The 14,950-nt window shown below is 41.0% G+C and overlaps 2 protein-coding genes across 8 annotated transcripts in view; both read left to right on the plus strand.

Moving 5' to 3' along the window:
- Nucleotides 1-4,106, plus strand: part of ANKIB1 (ankyrin repeat and IBR domain containing 1) — an 88,504-nt gene extending 84,398 nt beyond the window's left edge. For 4 of the 6 annotated variants that reach the window (XM_058805656.1, XM_058805683.1, XM_058805665.1 and 1 more), the window contains exons 19-20: nucleotides 504-637; nucleotides 986-4,106. In XM_058805656.1, the coding sequence (XP_058661639.1) occupies nucleotides 504-637; nucleotides 986-1,738 (887 nt within the window). In that variant the 3' untranslated portion in view covers nucleotides 1,739-4,106. The remainder of the gene's footprint in view (nucleotides 1-503; nucleotides 638-985) is intronic. The other 2 variants (XM_058805689.1, XM_058805698.1) reach the window with 1 other exon arrangement.
- A 4,731-nt stretch (nucleotides 4,107-8,837) lies between these two features.
- Nucleotides 8,838-13,847, plus strand: GATAD1 (GATA zinc finger domain containing 1). Of its 2 annotated transcripts, XR_009275292.1 has the most exons (6): nucleotides 8,838-9,129; nucleotides 9,239-9,364; nucleotides 9,658-9,717; nucleotides 10,809-10,992; nucleotides 11,724-12,994; nucleotides 13,622-13,847. XR_009275292.1 is itself a non-coding variant. In XM_058813340.1 (5 exons), exons 1-5 carry the CDS (start codon nucleotides 8,917-8,919, stop codon nucleotides 11,912-11,914), a joined length of 774 nt encoding a protein of 257 aa, XP_058669323.1. In that variant the 5' UTR covers nucleotides 8,838-8,916; the 3' UTR covers nucleotides 11,915-13,574. The 2 variants fall into 2 exon arrangements, 1 of the variants encoding a protein (XP_058669323.1); XM_058813340.1 differs by lacking the exon at nucleotides 13,622-13,847 and having other exon boundaries at nucleotides 11,724-13,574.
- Nucleotides 13,848-14,950: the final 1,103 nt, after the last annotated feature.

The following is a 14,950-nucleotide window of genomic DNA, read 5'->3' on the forward strand; positions in this document are numbered from 1 at the left end:
AAGTATTCCCTAACAACTCTACTCTTAATTGTGCTGCAGTGTTACAGTAAAGATTATTATAATGTTAACATTATAGCTGAGGTTTTGTCTTTGAACAGAGAATTGGGCAAATGTGATTTGCAATCCATCTGTAAGTGCATCCTGTATTTGTGTCCACAGGCAGTAATTTTCAGGCTTTTCCATAAATCATGTACGTGCCTTAGAAGCACTTTGCCCCTTCTGCCCATGCTCCCAATGGCATAGCCCATGCTTTCATAGAGAAGAGTATTGAAGGCAGGACAAATGAGCCAGGCAGTCACTCCTAAAACAGTGGGATTGGTGTTTCACCACTGTGTAAGAGCTGATGGGAAGGAGTGGTTTGGATTCTTTCATTCAGAGTGAATAAAGAAATAAAATTACACAACTGGAATCCAAAAGGAAGTAAGAGATTCTGTCAGTAAATCATAGCAGAGGAGGCTTCCTCACTGGTTCTTCAACCACTTTTGTTTTGGTTGCCCAAACAGACACTCAGGAAGGTGGCAGCAGTAGAAGACATGGCACCTCCATGGTGAGTTCAGCTTCTATGGGTATTCTGCACAGCTCTTCGCTTCATGACTATACCCCTGTCAGTCGCTCTGAAAACCAGGATTCTCTTCAGGTATCTCCCCTAATCTCTTTTCCATTCTCTCTGCTTTGCTTGCTCTCCTCTGCTCTGCCTGTCTGTGTCATTGTGTCTCTGCAAATTTTCTTAATTCTTCAAGGAGAAAGGGAGAATCTAGGACAATAAATTATACATTCATAATGGTAAGAATTGTTAAACAATCACTGACATAACAATAGTTACTTTTTAAATTGTGTTGTCAGCACTGTTGGTAAAAATTTATTCTGATAAAGGACATGTAGGAATAAAGAATGAATTTCAGATTTGAGACAAAATTGCTTTTTATCCAAAATATGTAACAAGCTGCAAGTTTTATTCTGAGAGCATCCTTATGTATTTCCACAGGCTCTGAGTTCTCTGGATGAAGATGACCCAAACATCCTGCTAGCTATTCAGCTGTCATTACAAGAATCTGGCTTGGCCGTAGATGAAGAAACTAGAGACTTTCTAAATAATGAGGCATCTTTAGGAGCAATAGGTACCTCTTTGCCTACAAGACTGGACTCTGCTCCCATCAGTATAGACAACCCAAGGGGTGCTTTGAGCAGCTCTGAGCTGCTAGAACTTGGTGACAGTCTGATGAGACTGGGTGTAGGCAATGATCCCTTCTCAGCCGATCGTCTTCACTCCCACCCCTGCAGCGAGACAAGAAGTGGATTATATTCAACTTCAAGCGATGCTGATTCCAGCAGTCAAGATCCCAATACCAATGAAAATCTGCTTGGAAATATTATGGCCTGGTTTCATGACATGAACCCACAGAGTATTGCCCTGATCCCCTCAACAAGTACAGAAACAGATGAGGAGTCACAGCAGCCCAGCACTGAAGATGGGTCAGCAGGGCAACCAAATCTTACAGACACAGGGCTGGAGCCTCAGGAAGAGCATGCACTGTTTGAGGATGCACTCAAAAATGAAGGCAGAGGAACCCAAACAGAGGAAAGCACTTCTGAAGAAAACATTATTCCAAGAGAAACAGTATCACGAATTGGTGATAATAACAGGGAGGTAACCAGCACCCTAGATAATTCAGGAGATAGTTCAAGTCAGACTCCTCAAACCTCAAGTGAATGGACTGAACACGTGCATCTGGTATGAATAAAAACTAAATCTGGAGTGAAAGAATGGCAGTGACAGATGGTACAGTATGTGGAGTAAGCATTATGGAGGCTTTGATCCACATAATTGCAGCTCAGTTGTAACCACTGACGTAACAACGGATATTTAGGAGTTCTCTTGAATTGCAGTTCTTCATAATGATGTGAACCTTTCAAGGAATATCCTTTGCATTTAATTAGGTAGTATTTGCCTTTTTGCTCTCAAGAGAAAGGAATAAGTAGGTTGTATTCCACATTCCTAATACAATGCAGCATCTGTTTAGCCTTAGGTTGATGATCCTTAACTTGAAAGTATGGATTAAAGGCTTACACTGATTATTTTGTTTGGTTTTCCTAAGAAATAGTTTATTCCATTTTTTAGAACTCATAATTTCACCAAAATAACATCTAGCAGTTAATTTGCATTTTGGTTTTGTTTTCCATAACTTTTCCTTAGTCATTTTTCATTTTTGTTAGCAGTGTGAACGGAGGTATTTAATGCTTCTCTGTAGTACTGCTCCAGGAACAAGTTTTAGGGGATATTCTTTCCCTTTAAAATCAAAGATTTTTTCATGTCTATTTACAGTCCAAATGTGCCAAACTGTGAAAAGTTAACTGGCAGTAGCCTAATGAAACAGTGCAGTGTTACCCTATCCAACTAATCCCACAATTCTTAGCAATGGAAGAAACCACTGGGTAGCATTGTGTCTCCAAATTTAACTGGCATATGTTGCCATGGTGACTGCATTTAATTAAATGTAGCCTGTATCTTAAGTTAATAAAACCTAATGCTGCTGTTAAACAGTTATTTTAAATATTAAAATACAGTGAGTTAGCAACAGCTATGCTGTATTTTAAGAGACACTTTAATGGAAGTGCAATCATAGTTCTTTGTTTTCATAATTCTACAAAGCATTTTATGCACTAATAGTGCAATTACTTTTAATGATAACATTTTATAAAAATATAGGAATACAGAATTTTCATATATTATTCAGTCCCACAATTAAAAGATAACACATCCTGCTCAACATGTTACGGTGCCTTTGCCTAACCCAACTGGATAGTTGCCACAGTTAAACAAGTAATTCAAATTCAGTGTTTGTTCTGGAGTAACTATGCTATTAATTGCAAAGACCTCCATAAAACCACCCATGGCCTTGCCTTTACAGTAAATAACTAAACGTTCAGTCAGTGTTTTTGCATATACAAAACACTACTAGGTATTTGTTCAATTGCACAATATTCATTTGCTGTGTGATTACTGTTTAGTGTAAGAAAAAAAATAAAATTTAAAAAAACACAAAAAAACCTTTTCCTAGTTGTTGTACCGTGAAAAACAAAAATACTGGTTTTAGATTTGCTTAAAAGCATCAATCTACAGTTAGTAAGATACAATGGTACAGTATGTAATTACAACTAGAATAAGTTGTTCAAATGGCTGTTTTAATTACATATAATCAAAACTTTTCTTAACATGAGCAAATTACATACACTCCATTTTAAGTTTTGCTTAACTGTTACCAGAGATTTGTTGATATGATATAAAAGTTTATTACTACTGAGTGTGTATAGGCAAGTGTCATGATAGCAAAGTTTATGTATTGATTACTGTGAGTTCAAGTGAGTGTTTTGGTAACTAATTCATGCAAATCCAGCTTTGGAACCTTGCAGTTACAAGGTTCATATTAGTAAAAAATGAAATAAGAATATTTTACCCTTACCCCATAAAAACCTTGTCCATTTTCAAGCATCTTTAGAGAGAATGAATTAGAATAGTCTAAATAATTTTCCAACTTTTCCTCTAGCCACCCTACTCCTGACATAATATTGAGCCTTTGAAAAATACCTGTAGGTATAAAGTCCTTCAACTGAAATGGTCCTTCATGAACTGTCATCATGAATTGGTCTGAAAGTTGTTCAACTCACATAACTTCCTTGAATGGTAATTTCTGAATAGAAAGATTCTCACAAAAAGATTGTGTATTGCATTGAGATGTCTCGCAAAGTTGCAGTAAGATATGTAAGAGTGCTCTCTGTGAAGATAGTGAAGTTTGTGGGTTCTGGTTTTATGTAATTTGGTTAGGTTGTGCAGTAAATCCATTGTTTCCGTGTTACTCTTATGAGCATGAAATTAGACTATTAAATTTGTATTTTCTTGGTACTTATTTTAACACCATAGTCATTGACTTTACAATTCAAAAATAAAAGTTTGGCAAGACTATTTTGTAAACCTGTTAATTTTATAATGTAAAAAAATTACTCTAACCTTGAATTGTTATTTGCAGTTTCATAGTCTATACTTGATACATTCCCACTTTATATACAGGTAGGATACTACAACCATGTAGATGTTTGGCCAAATGAATGCTGTTAATAATATGTAAAATTCTTTGATTAAACATTTATTACTTAAACTAATTCCGTTCTGTCTCATTACATCTTAGACTTACTGTAGCAGGTCCTTGAGACTGCTGACAGACATTTTTAGGGTATGTTCAGTACTGTGCCAGATTAGTTGGACACCATATAGTAAGCTGAATGATTTGATTTGTAAATATAAAGTACCATCATTAAGCTTTGAAAAAAATCTAAAATAGAATTTGTCTTACTTGCTGCAGCCATATTGTGCACTTGTTTGTAGAGTAATGCCTTGTCACTACATAGTGGTGCTAAACAGGGGGGGCTCATTTTTGTGAAAGATTCTGTTAAGCAGTGTTACTTAACTGCCACTTAATATCCACTCTCCATTGTTACCTGGGGATTCAGAGTGCCTCTGTTACATTAATAGCACCGAACTATTTTGTTCATTGTCACAGTAATGTCATCAACCTCCTCCACCAAGCATGCCAAGATCATGGAACCACACACTGGTTTGGGTTGGAAGGGACCTTGAAGACCATGTTGTTCCAATCCCCCTTCCATGCTCAGGGACACCTTTCATTAGACCAGGCTGCTCAGAGCTCCATCCCACCCAGCCTTGAACACTTCCACTGAGGAAGCATTCCCAGCTTCTCTGGGCAACCTGTTCCAGTGCCTCAGTGCCCTCACAGAAGGCATCCCACTGGAATACTCAGGGAGGGTGGTGACAATGGAAGCCAAAACATGGACACAAAGATAGCCAGTTTGTTTACAAGCTCTAGAGACAGCTTGTCTGGCTCAAGAGACAGCTTTAACGTGCCTTGAAAGAACCAAGTGCTCATTGTTATTTTATGTCATCTCTGCCATTGCTTTACCTACCCATGTCCCTCATGAGGCCCAAAAACCAAAGACCTCACAAAATGCAGGGTGAATTCCTGGCTCTATTTATTACAAGCTCCAATGAGTAATTAAGACCCAAAAGCTGCAAAGACAGATGCATGTTACTTATGCAAGTAATAACTGTGCAATACATCTCAAGCACAGCATGAGTTGTGGCTCTGAGAATTAAGGGAATACAGGCTGCTTTTCTCACAAGAGAGCTGTTAAGTACAGAACCTTAGAACAGAACCATGTGGAAATGCAGAGTGCACCAGTCCATCAGATTTATACCCAATTTCATGCATTTACAACACAAATATTTCTGGAGGAGCAGCCCATGTGCATCCTCTGCAGCTGACTGGAACAGTGACACACACATAGTAGGAATAAAGGATTCTTCAGCTGTGAGCCAGCTGACTGCAGGGTAGCAGTAAGAAGCTAGGAGGAAGCAATGCAATTAAATCCACTGCAGAACAATTCAACTGCTGAAGCAGGAAATGAGCAGTGTGTGCAGATTTGCATCACTTCCAATAAAAACCACTCTCACTGAGAGCTCCTGAGGAGAAACAGTTCTGCACTGACAGCCAGTGTCTAACACAGTCCCCCTCCACAGGTGGAGCCAACATTTTATTTCCTCCACTTCTTTGTGGAGTCTACATTGGAAGTTTCACAGAGCAGGGATGGGCTCTGGTCAGTCCCAAGGGCGGCCCTTTCTTTTATTGGGGTAAAAATAAAATAAGCTGGAAATACACATTAATTGCAAGAAAACATTTACTCTGCAACTTTAGCTGAGCTTACACGGCACAAAATGCCTCAGCTGCATCAGGCACATCCAGTCAGGCCTCAGACTGAGTCAACCCACTCCAGCTCCAAGGAGAGGCTTGTTCTGTTTAGGAGAATCAGGAAACTGAAGAGGCTGCTCAAAATTTGGGATTGACATTTTAAGGCTTGAGGTCCTCTGTAGAGAGGGTACTTTACTTAAACTCCTGAGCCCCACCTCTGCTTCTACCCATAGCTACCAGGTATTCAGCAACTCTCAGAACATTTCAGCTGTTGCCAGGATAAAAGACATGCTGGGTGTAATTTCTGACAAAACATCATAACCACTGTTCTTTGTGTCACCTTCCAGGTGAGGCAGGGATGGTCAGACTGCAGTGACAGCAATCTCTGCCTCTCTCTGCTCTTACACAAGGCCAACAGAATAATCATACCAGGAACACTGTAATCTCAAGGTGTTGTTTTACTGTGGTTCCATTGAAATGACAGAACCACACTTGTCAAGAAATACTTAACTAAAACTTTTTGATAACATAAAAATGCTTGTCTAAACCATATTTTAATTATCCTAAACTACCACCTCAGATGAGGTTTCTTAAAGCTTAAGCTTTATTTATTTGGGTTTTTTTAATTAAAGTTATTATTTAAAAGCAGAAAGAATAATCACAGTGGGTAAGTTATCAACAATATACAGTAGCATATTTAATTAAGAGTATACACATATATGTAAACCACACACATCCTATATGTGTGACAGAAAAGACCCTGCACATGGTTTCAGAAAGACCAAGGGGTTAGAAACCAGGAAGATGGTAGAACTGGTGTTGAAAAGAACAACTATTGCAATTTTTATTTAACAATAAATCTTATAAAAATTCACAAAATAAAAACCTTCACAAAGTATGAGATACTTATCTGGACAGAAATGGACACTGTCACTCATTTCTAGCCCGTTTCTACACAGACTAGTGAAGCCATGCCAACATGATGGCAGTGAGAGGGGCCCAGCACTGGAGGACTGCTGAGGTGGGTGCTTGGGAACAAAAGCAGCAGAAGCTGCAAAAAAAAAAGTGATGGAAAAAGCTTAAGGCCTCTGAGAGATCACTGACCTGCAAAATACAACTACAGAGAGATGCATTAAAGAAACAAAACAAAAAAAAAAAATGCACCCAGTAAGTATAAACAGAAACAGCTTGAAAAGAGATGAGGGTAAATGAGGACTTAAATCAAAATTGAGGAATAAATTTGGCATCTGAGACAAGAAAGTCAAATTTGGTGTGAAAGAGGCATGCAAGAGGTGAAAAAACATAGCTGTCCATGAGCCAGTAGCAACCCAGGCACACCCTGCATCCACAGCACACTGCATGGGGAGAGCATCTATTAATAGATCCCTGCAAATTTGTGTCCACTGAGGACAAGACAAAAATCAATTTCATTTGCACCAAAGAAGCTTTAAATAAACCCTAAGGACAGAAACTGAATATGGGAACTTAGAGCCTGCAAATCCTCATGCATGACTGAGCATTTTTTTCCTAACATCCAACTAGAAAAACATCTCCAAGGGATGGCCCAGGGCCGCATGAGTGGCAGCAGGTGAGGAACCTCTGTTAGATCCATGGCTCCTACATCTGGCTCTCAAAGCTTCACAAAGGCACAAGTTCATTCCCTGGCCTTTTGAATTATGTGATACACAACTGAGGCTTCATGCAAGAGGGGCAGAGAATCATAGAGTGGCTTGTTTTTAAGGGGACCTTTAAGATCATCTAGTTTTAACCACCCATGCCATGGGCAGGGTCACCTTCCATTAGATCAGGGCCCCACTCAGCCTTGAACACTTCCAGGGAGGGGGCATCCACAACTTCTCTGGGCAGCCTGTTCCAGTGCCTCACCACCTTCAAAGCAGAGGATTTTTGCCAAATACTTAATCTAAATGAAAGCCAAAACTGGCATATGTTGATGGTAATATCCACCAACACTTTCTCCTGAATCAGGACAATCATTGCAATCCATCTCCTGTCCCCTGATTTTCTGCTGAGCCAGAAGAGTGACAGCTGTAAATCCCTGAATGACAGCACCTGGTGTGGTGGTGTTCGCAGGGGTCCCAGGACGAGAGAGGAGATGAGAATCTTGACTCCATGTTTCAGAAGGCTGATTTATTATTTTATTATATATATTATATTAAAAGAAAATTATACATTAAAACTATACTAAAAGAATAGAAGAAAGGATTTAATCAGAAGGCTAGCAAGCAATAGAAAGGAACAGAATAATAAAATCTTGTGACTGACCAGAGTCCGAGACAGCTGGGCTGTGATTGGCATTAAAAACAACCACACGAGACCAATCAAAGATGCACCTGTTGCATTCCACAACAGTAGACAATTACTGCTTTTCTTTTCCTCTAAAGCTTCTCAGGAGAAAAAAATCCTAACGAAAGGATTTTTCATAAAATATGTCTGTGACAACCTGGCATCCCCTGCAAACAGGAACAGCACCAGAGACAGATTCTGCACAGAATCACAGAATGCTATGGGTTGGAAGCTGCCTTAAAGATCATCTAGCCCCAGCCCCCCTGCCATCAGCAGGGACAGCTCCCGCTAGACCAGGTCTCATCCAGCACAGTTTTGAACACTGCCAGGTTTGAGGCATTTACAGCCTGCCTGGGCAACCAGTTTCAGTATCTCACCACATTCACAGTAGAGAATTTCTTCCTAACATCTAATACAAATGCTCCGTCTTTCAGTTTGTACCCATTCTCCCCGTCCTGTTCTGTCACTGCTGTTCCTGACAGAGTCCCTCAGGCTTCCCTGTAGGTTCCCTTCAGACACTGGAAGGTGCTGCGAAGTCTCCACACGCCCTTCCCCGGGCTGCCCAGCCCCAGCTGCACCATCGGGCCTCCGTCCCTCACCGGGACCGACGGGGCCCCGCTCTCTGTGCCACGGCTCGGCCCGAGGCGAGAGCAGCCCGGAGCGGGCCGGGCTCCGTTTGTCCCGGGGGCCGCGGCCCGGCCGCCGCCAGCAGAGGGCAGGCCCGGCCCCGCCGCTCCCGGCCCCGCCGCAGCCACATCCGCCGCCGCCGGGAAGGGGCCGGCGCCGGGGCCGCTGTGGGCGCCGCGCTCCCGCCGCTCGCTGTCGGGCCCGCGGGCCCCGCGCCGGCCTCAGGATGCCGCTGGGGCTGAAGCCCACCTGCAGCGTGTGCCGCAGCACGTCCTCCTCCATGTGGAAGAAGGGCGGGCAGGGCGAGATCCTGTGCAACAACTGCACGGCCCGCTCGGCGCCGCCGCCCCCCGCCGCCTTCGCCACCACCTCGGCGGCCGCTGCTCAGCACAGCAACGGTGGCGGCAGCGGCGGCGGAGGCGGCGGCGGTGGGAAGCAGGTGAGGAGGCCGAGGGCGATGCAGCCGCCGGGGCCGGGCGGGGCTGGGCGGGGCCGGGGCCGGGGTGTTCGGGCCGTCCCCCTCGTGTTCATTGTGCTGTTCCCCGCAGAGCAAGCAGGAGATCCACCGGCGCTCGGCGCGGCTCAGGAACACCAAGTACAAGTCTGCGCCCGCTGCGGAGAAGAAGGTTTCCACCAAGGGCAAGGGCAGGAGGCACATCTTCAAACTGAAGAATGTAAGGCGGAGCGGCTGGGCCGGGAGCCTGGGCCGGGCTGGGGCGGACACGGAGCCCGCGGGAGGAGTGGAAACAGAAAGCGGTCATGGCAGTTCCGCGCTCACTTCTCCACATAAAATCCTGGAGATGAAAACGCTAGTTCTGTTGCTTTGAGCTTTAACCTAATAATGCTTGCTGGTTTTCTTAGAAGATAATGTATCTGTATGTTGTCTAAAAAGAAAAACAGTCTCTGGAACTTTATGGTTGATTTGTTTTAATGCTCCTAATTTGCAATTTCTATATTCTTTTCTTAGCCCATCAAGGCTCCTGAGTCTGTATCCACTATAATTACAGCAGAATCAATCTTTTATAAGGTATGGTTTATGCAAATCTATTTGCAAAAATGATTATCCTATTTCTGTTTCCAGTGTCAAGAATTATTGTGGACAGTGAAAGCACTAGAGATATAATCACAGAAACTGTTCTTCCTTGCCTAACACTTGTGTAGGATTTTGGTTTGCCATAGTTATTGTCATTAAGTCTTGCCAGGTAGTTTACTTAAGTTTACCTAGTTTAAATAGTTACCATTGTCCCAGGTTCTTCTCTTCCAAGAAAAAGTGGGGTTTTTTTTTTTGTAATTATTGCTGTCAGCGTTTTTAAACTTCACTTGCGCTGTGCAGCGGTCAAGTGACTGGAGATGATTATTTAGATTTGTGTGATGTTTCCTGCCATAGGTGCAGAACATATTTCCCATAGAGGGGTGGCTTGCAGTGCCCCAACATCTCAGCTGGCTCCCATTTGAGAGCTGGTGCAAACAATCCCAAACATCTGGGAACAAGATCTGTTGGCACTTGCAGTGAAGCAAGAGGGAGCCTTCTCACATTCATGCTTGAGAGCAGCTTTACCAACATGCCAAAGTGTTGGTGTTCTAAAGTTCTGACATTTGCTTTTGTTTCCCAGCAGTACAAGCAAACAGAATGTTTTTTCCCCCTTTTCCCTCCCCAAAAAAGTCAGGATAGGCAGTGGGAGACTGCACAGTCAGTGGTGGCCTGAGATTCCATACTGTCCAGGGACCTGATGCTTCATGCCTGGCATTCCAGATGAATCTCTTGTTTGCTGTTGACCAGTTCAGAAAAGAATTACTGTCTTGTGTGTCTGTTTTTATCAGAAATTCTTGAGAACTATGTCAAAGCTTCTGTCCTCCTTATGTAGAATGTTGCTACTCTGATACTTTGCAGTGTTGTTGTGAATAGGCTTGTTTGGAGTTGTTTGTGTTCTTTTTATCTGTTTTAAAAACAAGCACCTTTCTTTCTTATGCCACCATTCTTTTGCATGTGGCTGAATTGAAGCTGCCTTTCAAGACTGGCATAAATTAGAATAATTTTGGGTGCTGATACTGAAGATGTGAAGTGAAGCTGACAAAAATCAGGCTGTTTGATTTCAGTGTTGTTTGTATGTCTTCCAGGGTGTGTACTACCAAATTGGAGATGTTGTTTCAGTGGTTGATGAGCAGGATGGAAGAACATACTACGCTCAGATCCGTGGGTTTATTCAGGACCAATACTGTGAAAAGAGTGCTGCACTAACCTGGCTCATTCCTACACAAGCCAGCCCCAAAGACTGTTTTGACCCAGCATCCTATATCATAGGTAATCTCTGAGCCTTCACTTTCTGCAGCTACTTGGATGTGTCTATGATAATGTAGAGTTGAATTCTTTAAATGAACATTTTAGCTTCTCAAGGTATTTTATGCACGTTCCACATTTTAGACTCTAATCTTGTAAACATCTCATTTACTGTAATAATACTTTTTATTTATCATGTGTATATAATGTGATTACCACTATTGCAGCGTGTGATTATCTTGTACTGTGATTAGCTGAGTGTTTGTGGGTACAATTACAGTTGTGCAGCTTTAAAGATTAAATTATTGCTCTATAGATAGATTTAAACCATAGTAACTTTGATTCTGGTAAACCATCCAAGTTGTTTCTTTTAAAGTGACCTGAATTACTTGATCTTTATCCTGGATATTCAAAATACATAGCATGCAAGCACTGGCACAGAGACTGTTCTGCTACTGATAAAATTAGTAATTCAGAGAAGTCCTTCTAATAGGCAGGACACAAATAGAATGTGTTTTAAATATATTAACTATAGTATTCACTCAAATATCAGAATGCTTCAAATGGGATGGAAAGATCAGCCCAGCAAAATTAAAGGTAGAGGTTTCTTGCCTAACACAGGAGGCCACCTTTCTAGGAAAGTCATGGATTGCAAAGGAAAATTCTGTAAGGGAATGTTGGCTGTTGTGGCATATTTTTATTCAGCATATTTAGTTTTATGCCTTTAAGTTTTGTCTTTGAATTTATTTTTTTAGGACCAGAAGAAGATCTCCCAAGAAAAATGGAATATTTAGAATTTGTTTGTCATGCACCTTCGGAATACTTCAAATCTCGGTCATCTCCCTTCCCTACTGTTCCTACAAGGCCAGAGAAGGGTTATATATGGACTCATGTGGGACCTACTCCTGCCATCTCCATTAAAGAAACTGTAGCAAATAATTTATAATTTTTAAGGAATTCTTTGGACTAGTTATTTTGTGTGTATCCTCCAGTTTGTAAACCCCTTACAAGAAGTTTTATAAAATGTGCTGGTTTATTTTACCGATTACGGTATTTATTTATTTTAGATACATCAGACCTTTGAAGTGGAAGTTTTCATTCCAGTTGATGCATCATTTCAGTGCTCTGCTCTTCAGACATTGTTGCTCATCTTGGGACAAAACCACAAGTTTCATGTCATCTTTGACTTCTGAAAGTTGCCTTTAGTATTCATTCTTACTTTTTGAGTTATTTTTCCAGAAGAGGAATTTAAAAGATAGAATCGTCCTGCATTTTATATGACTGTTTAATTTAGTTAACTCTGACTGCTAGTTTTATTTCCTTGTTAAATAATTTAGGACTAGCTTCACCTAAATACTAAAATGGTCAGTGATGCAGTTAACAGTTTTCTGTTACATGGAGAGGAGTGATCTACCTGCATTTCTCCAGACTAAAACCTCATCCACAAAGAGGGACTCTTAACAGTCACCTTTTATGGGAATTTTGTTAATCTGAATCTAAAATATGGGCTATGTGTGTAGCTTTCTGCTACACTTACTTATAAAAGGGCATAAAATTCCTGGAAAATTTAATGTGTATTCAAAAATTAATGTTATTTGCCATCCTGGCATTCTCATTGCAGAAGTGTATTTGCATTTCCTGAGCAAGCCAACACTGATCACATATGATTTGAGTTTCAGACTGTTAATGTTTTGTTTGCCTGTTAGCTTGGACTCATAAAATTGATTTTAAATTGTTTTTTCAGTCTTCACAGTTAATGATCGTAAGAATAAAATATGGTCAGGGAATTAAAATGAAAAAAAATAAATAAGGGAAATAAAAACTAATTTTATGTATTGACAGTCTCAGCATAACTAGGAATATGTATAAATACCAGAATGGAAGAAATGCCACATACTAAAATACCAATGAAGTTTTCTGCGCTAAGCTTTTTACAAGCCAGTCAGCTCCACACACAATGAGATGTGCTTGTATGGCCTGATTCCAAGGGCTTAGTGGTTCCTGCTGCCTGAGAAGGATGAGAGCTGTAAGTGGCCTTAAATTTAAATGTACTGATCTTTTCTGTTTTTTTTTTTTTTTCATTTTGTATGGGCATATGTGACCAGCACCCAGAGGCCCAAATCACCTTTAAGATACTGCATGAAAAAGCATGAAAATGTTGCACTAGGCTTCTGTTCTAACTTTATGAAAGGCTTTGATTTAAGATGTAACATATCTGAAAGTCTCAGGTATTGACAACTTTTAGTACAGTGGGACCTGTGAGGGCAGGAACCAGATAGATTTGTTTTGGCCTGCAGCTTCTGTTCTGCCCTCTTCAAAAACAAGGAAGAACAATCAGCTTTAAGGGAGTAGATGCTAAAGTTAAGGGATACTGTCAATAATTCAAAATGCTCAGAAATTAGCAGTAGATTGGTAATGCAGAGTTAAATCTTAATCTTCAGTCACTTACAAAGATGAGATGTGTGCCTGTGTTCAGTGTGTTGCAGTGATTAATCCCAAGGTGACCTCCCTTTTCTCCATTCTCTCCTTTTAATTCCTCTGGGTTTTTTTCTTCTTTATTAACAATTCCAAGAAAATAAAAATAACAAATTTTATATTTACAGTAACCAGAGTGACTTCCTTGACTCAAGTGCTTTCCTTCCTTTCTTTGCAGTCCACAAGGTTTTCACTTGGGATCACTGTAAAGTCCCTGTGCTGCCTCAGCATCATCCATGGACCTGTCCTCTTCTGTGGGCTGTCTCACCTTATCTGAATTACCAGGGTTGGAAAAGGCCTTGGTGGTCATTAAGCCCAATGAAGCTTAGCTGTGTTCCTTGTCAGATCCTCAGGAATAAGGAGGGAAAGTATGCTTTACATTGTTTTGTTTTTTTCATTTGGTGTACCTTGTAGGAACTCAAAAGTACTTTTTGCCATTTGCCTTATTTGTCAATAAATTGTAACATAAAAGGGACAATTCATTTTTCATCAGAATACATCTTTCTAAAATTCAGTGCTGCTGGCAATTCAAGTATTATACTTCTAACTGCAGTCTAAACAGACATTTTTTTCCAGAGAGCTATGGAACAACTTCCTTTAGTAAACACTAAGTATTTTTCTTTATTTTAGTTTTTATTATACTGGGAAATGTTAAAAAATAATTCAGATGAACAAGAATTCTGAGTGTAAGGTCTCAAAAGAGTGGATTTGCAGGCAATGACTGTTACTAAAGTGTTATACTTCATTTATAGGAATTTGAATAGTTGCACTGTCCTGTTTTTCTTGTGTTCAAAACATCACCCAGTAACACAGGGAAAATTATTAACAGTCCAGACAGCTTCTTATGGATGGGCAGACTGAAGAGTGGGACCTCTAAGGGCAACATCTCTGAAAATTCTTCATCTCTTTCATATTAAAAAAATAGAGGACAAAATGAAGACCTGCAAAATGGACTCAAGAGCAGAAGGGATATCAGAGGGTCATGTGGGGACAGGCTTTGATGCCCTGCAGCTGAGGGAGCTGAGCTCGCCCATTTCTGTCTTCCAGCTTGGTAACTCCCCATGCCAAAATGTAGGTAGGTTTCATATTTGTATCACTGGACTGTGAGTGGATACACTGCTGCTGAATTTGTGACCTCGGGTTGAGCTCCAGAGTTGTGACCAGCCAACAGTAATTTTCATCAAGGCATTTTAGTTCTAAAGGTGGAACTTGTAGCCAAGAGCTAAAAGCCACAGAGCCAATATAAAATACTGAGTACTACATAGACGTGTGGCCTGTGCCCTAAGGCACACATTGCAGGAAATCTGTGGGAGGAGTAGCCCTTACCTTTCATGTGAACTTCACTGTACCAAAACAATGCTTACTGGAGAAGGGTTTCCATTTGGGCAATGGCTTTGTTGGGAGCAGAATACGTTCTGGGAAAATGTGATGCAAACACAATGGATAAATAAGTGTGTGGTTCCTTGAGCTCCTAAAATGAAGCTGGGGTTCCTCTCTGGCTGCTGTG

This window comes from Ammospiza caudacuta, chromosome 1 (assembly GCF_027887145.1).
Source record: "Ammospiza caudacuta isolate bAmmCau1 chromosome 1, bAmmCau1.pri, whole genome shotgun sequence".
In the NCBI taxonomy this organism is placed as follows: Eukaryota; Metazoa; Chordata; class Aves; order Passeriformes; family Passerellidae; genus Ammospiza; species Ammospiza caudacuta.

Excerpts from the sequence above, each read along its gene's own strand:
- GATAD1 (XM_058813340.1), top strand. The coding sequence starts at position 8,917 with ATGCCGCTGGGGCTGAAGCCCACCTGCAGCGTGTGCCGCAGCACGTCC. Across the intron at positions 9,718-10,808 it reads CAGAATCAATCTTTTATAAG|GGTGTGTACTACCAAATTGG; the intron begins GTATGGTTTATG and ends TATGTCTTCCAG. Across the intron at positions 10,993-11,723 it reads CCCAGCATCCTATATCATAG|GACCAGAAGAAGATCTCCCA; the intron begins GTAATCTCTGAG and ends TTATTTTTTTAG.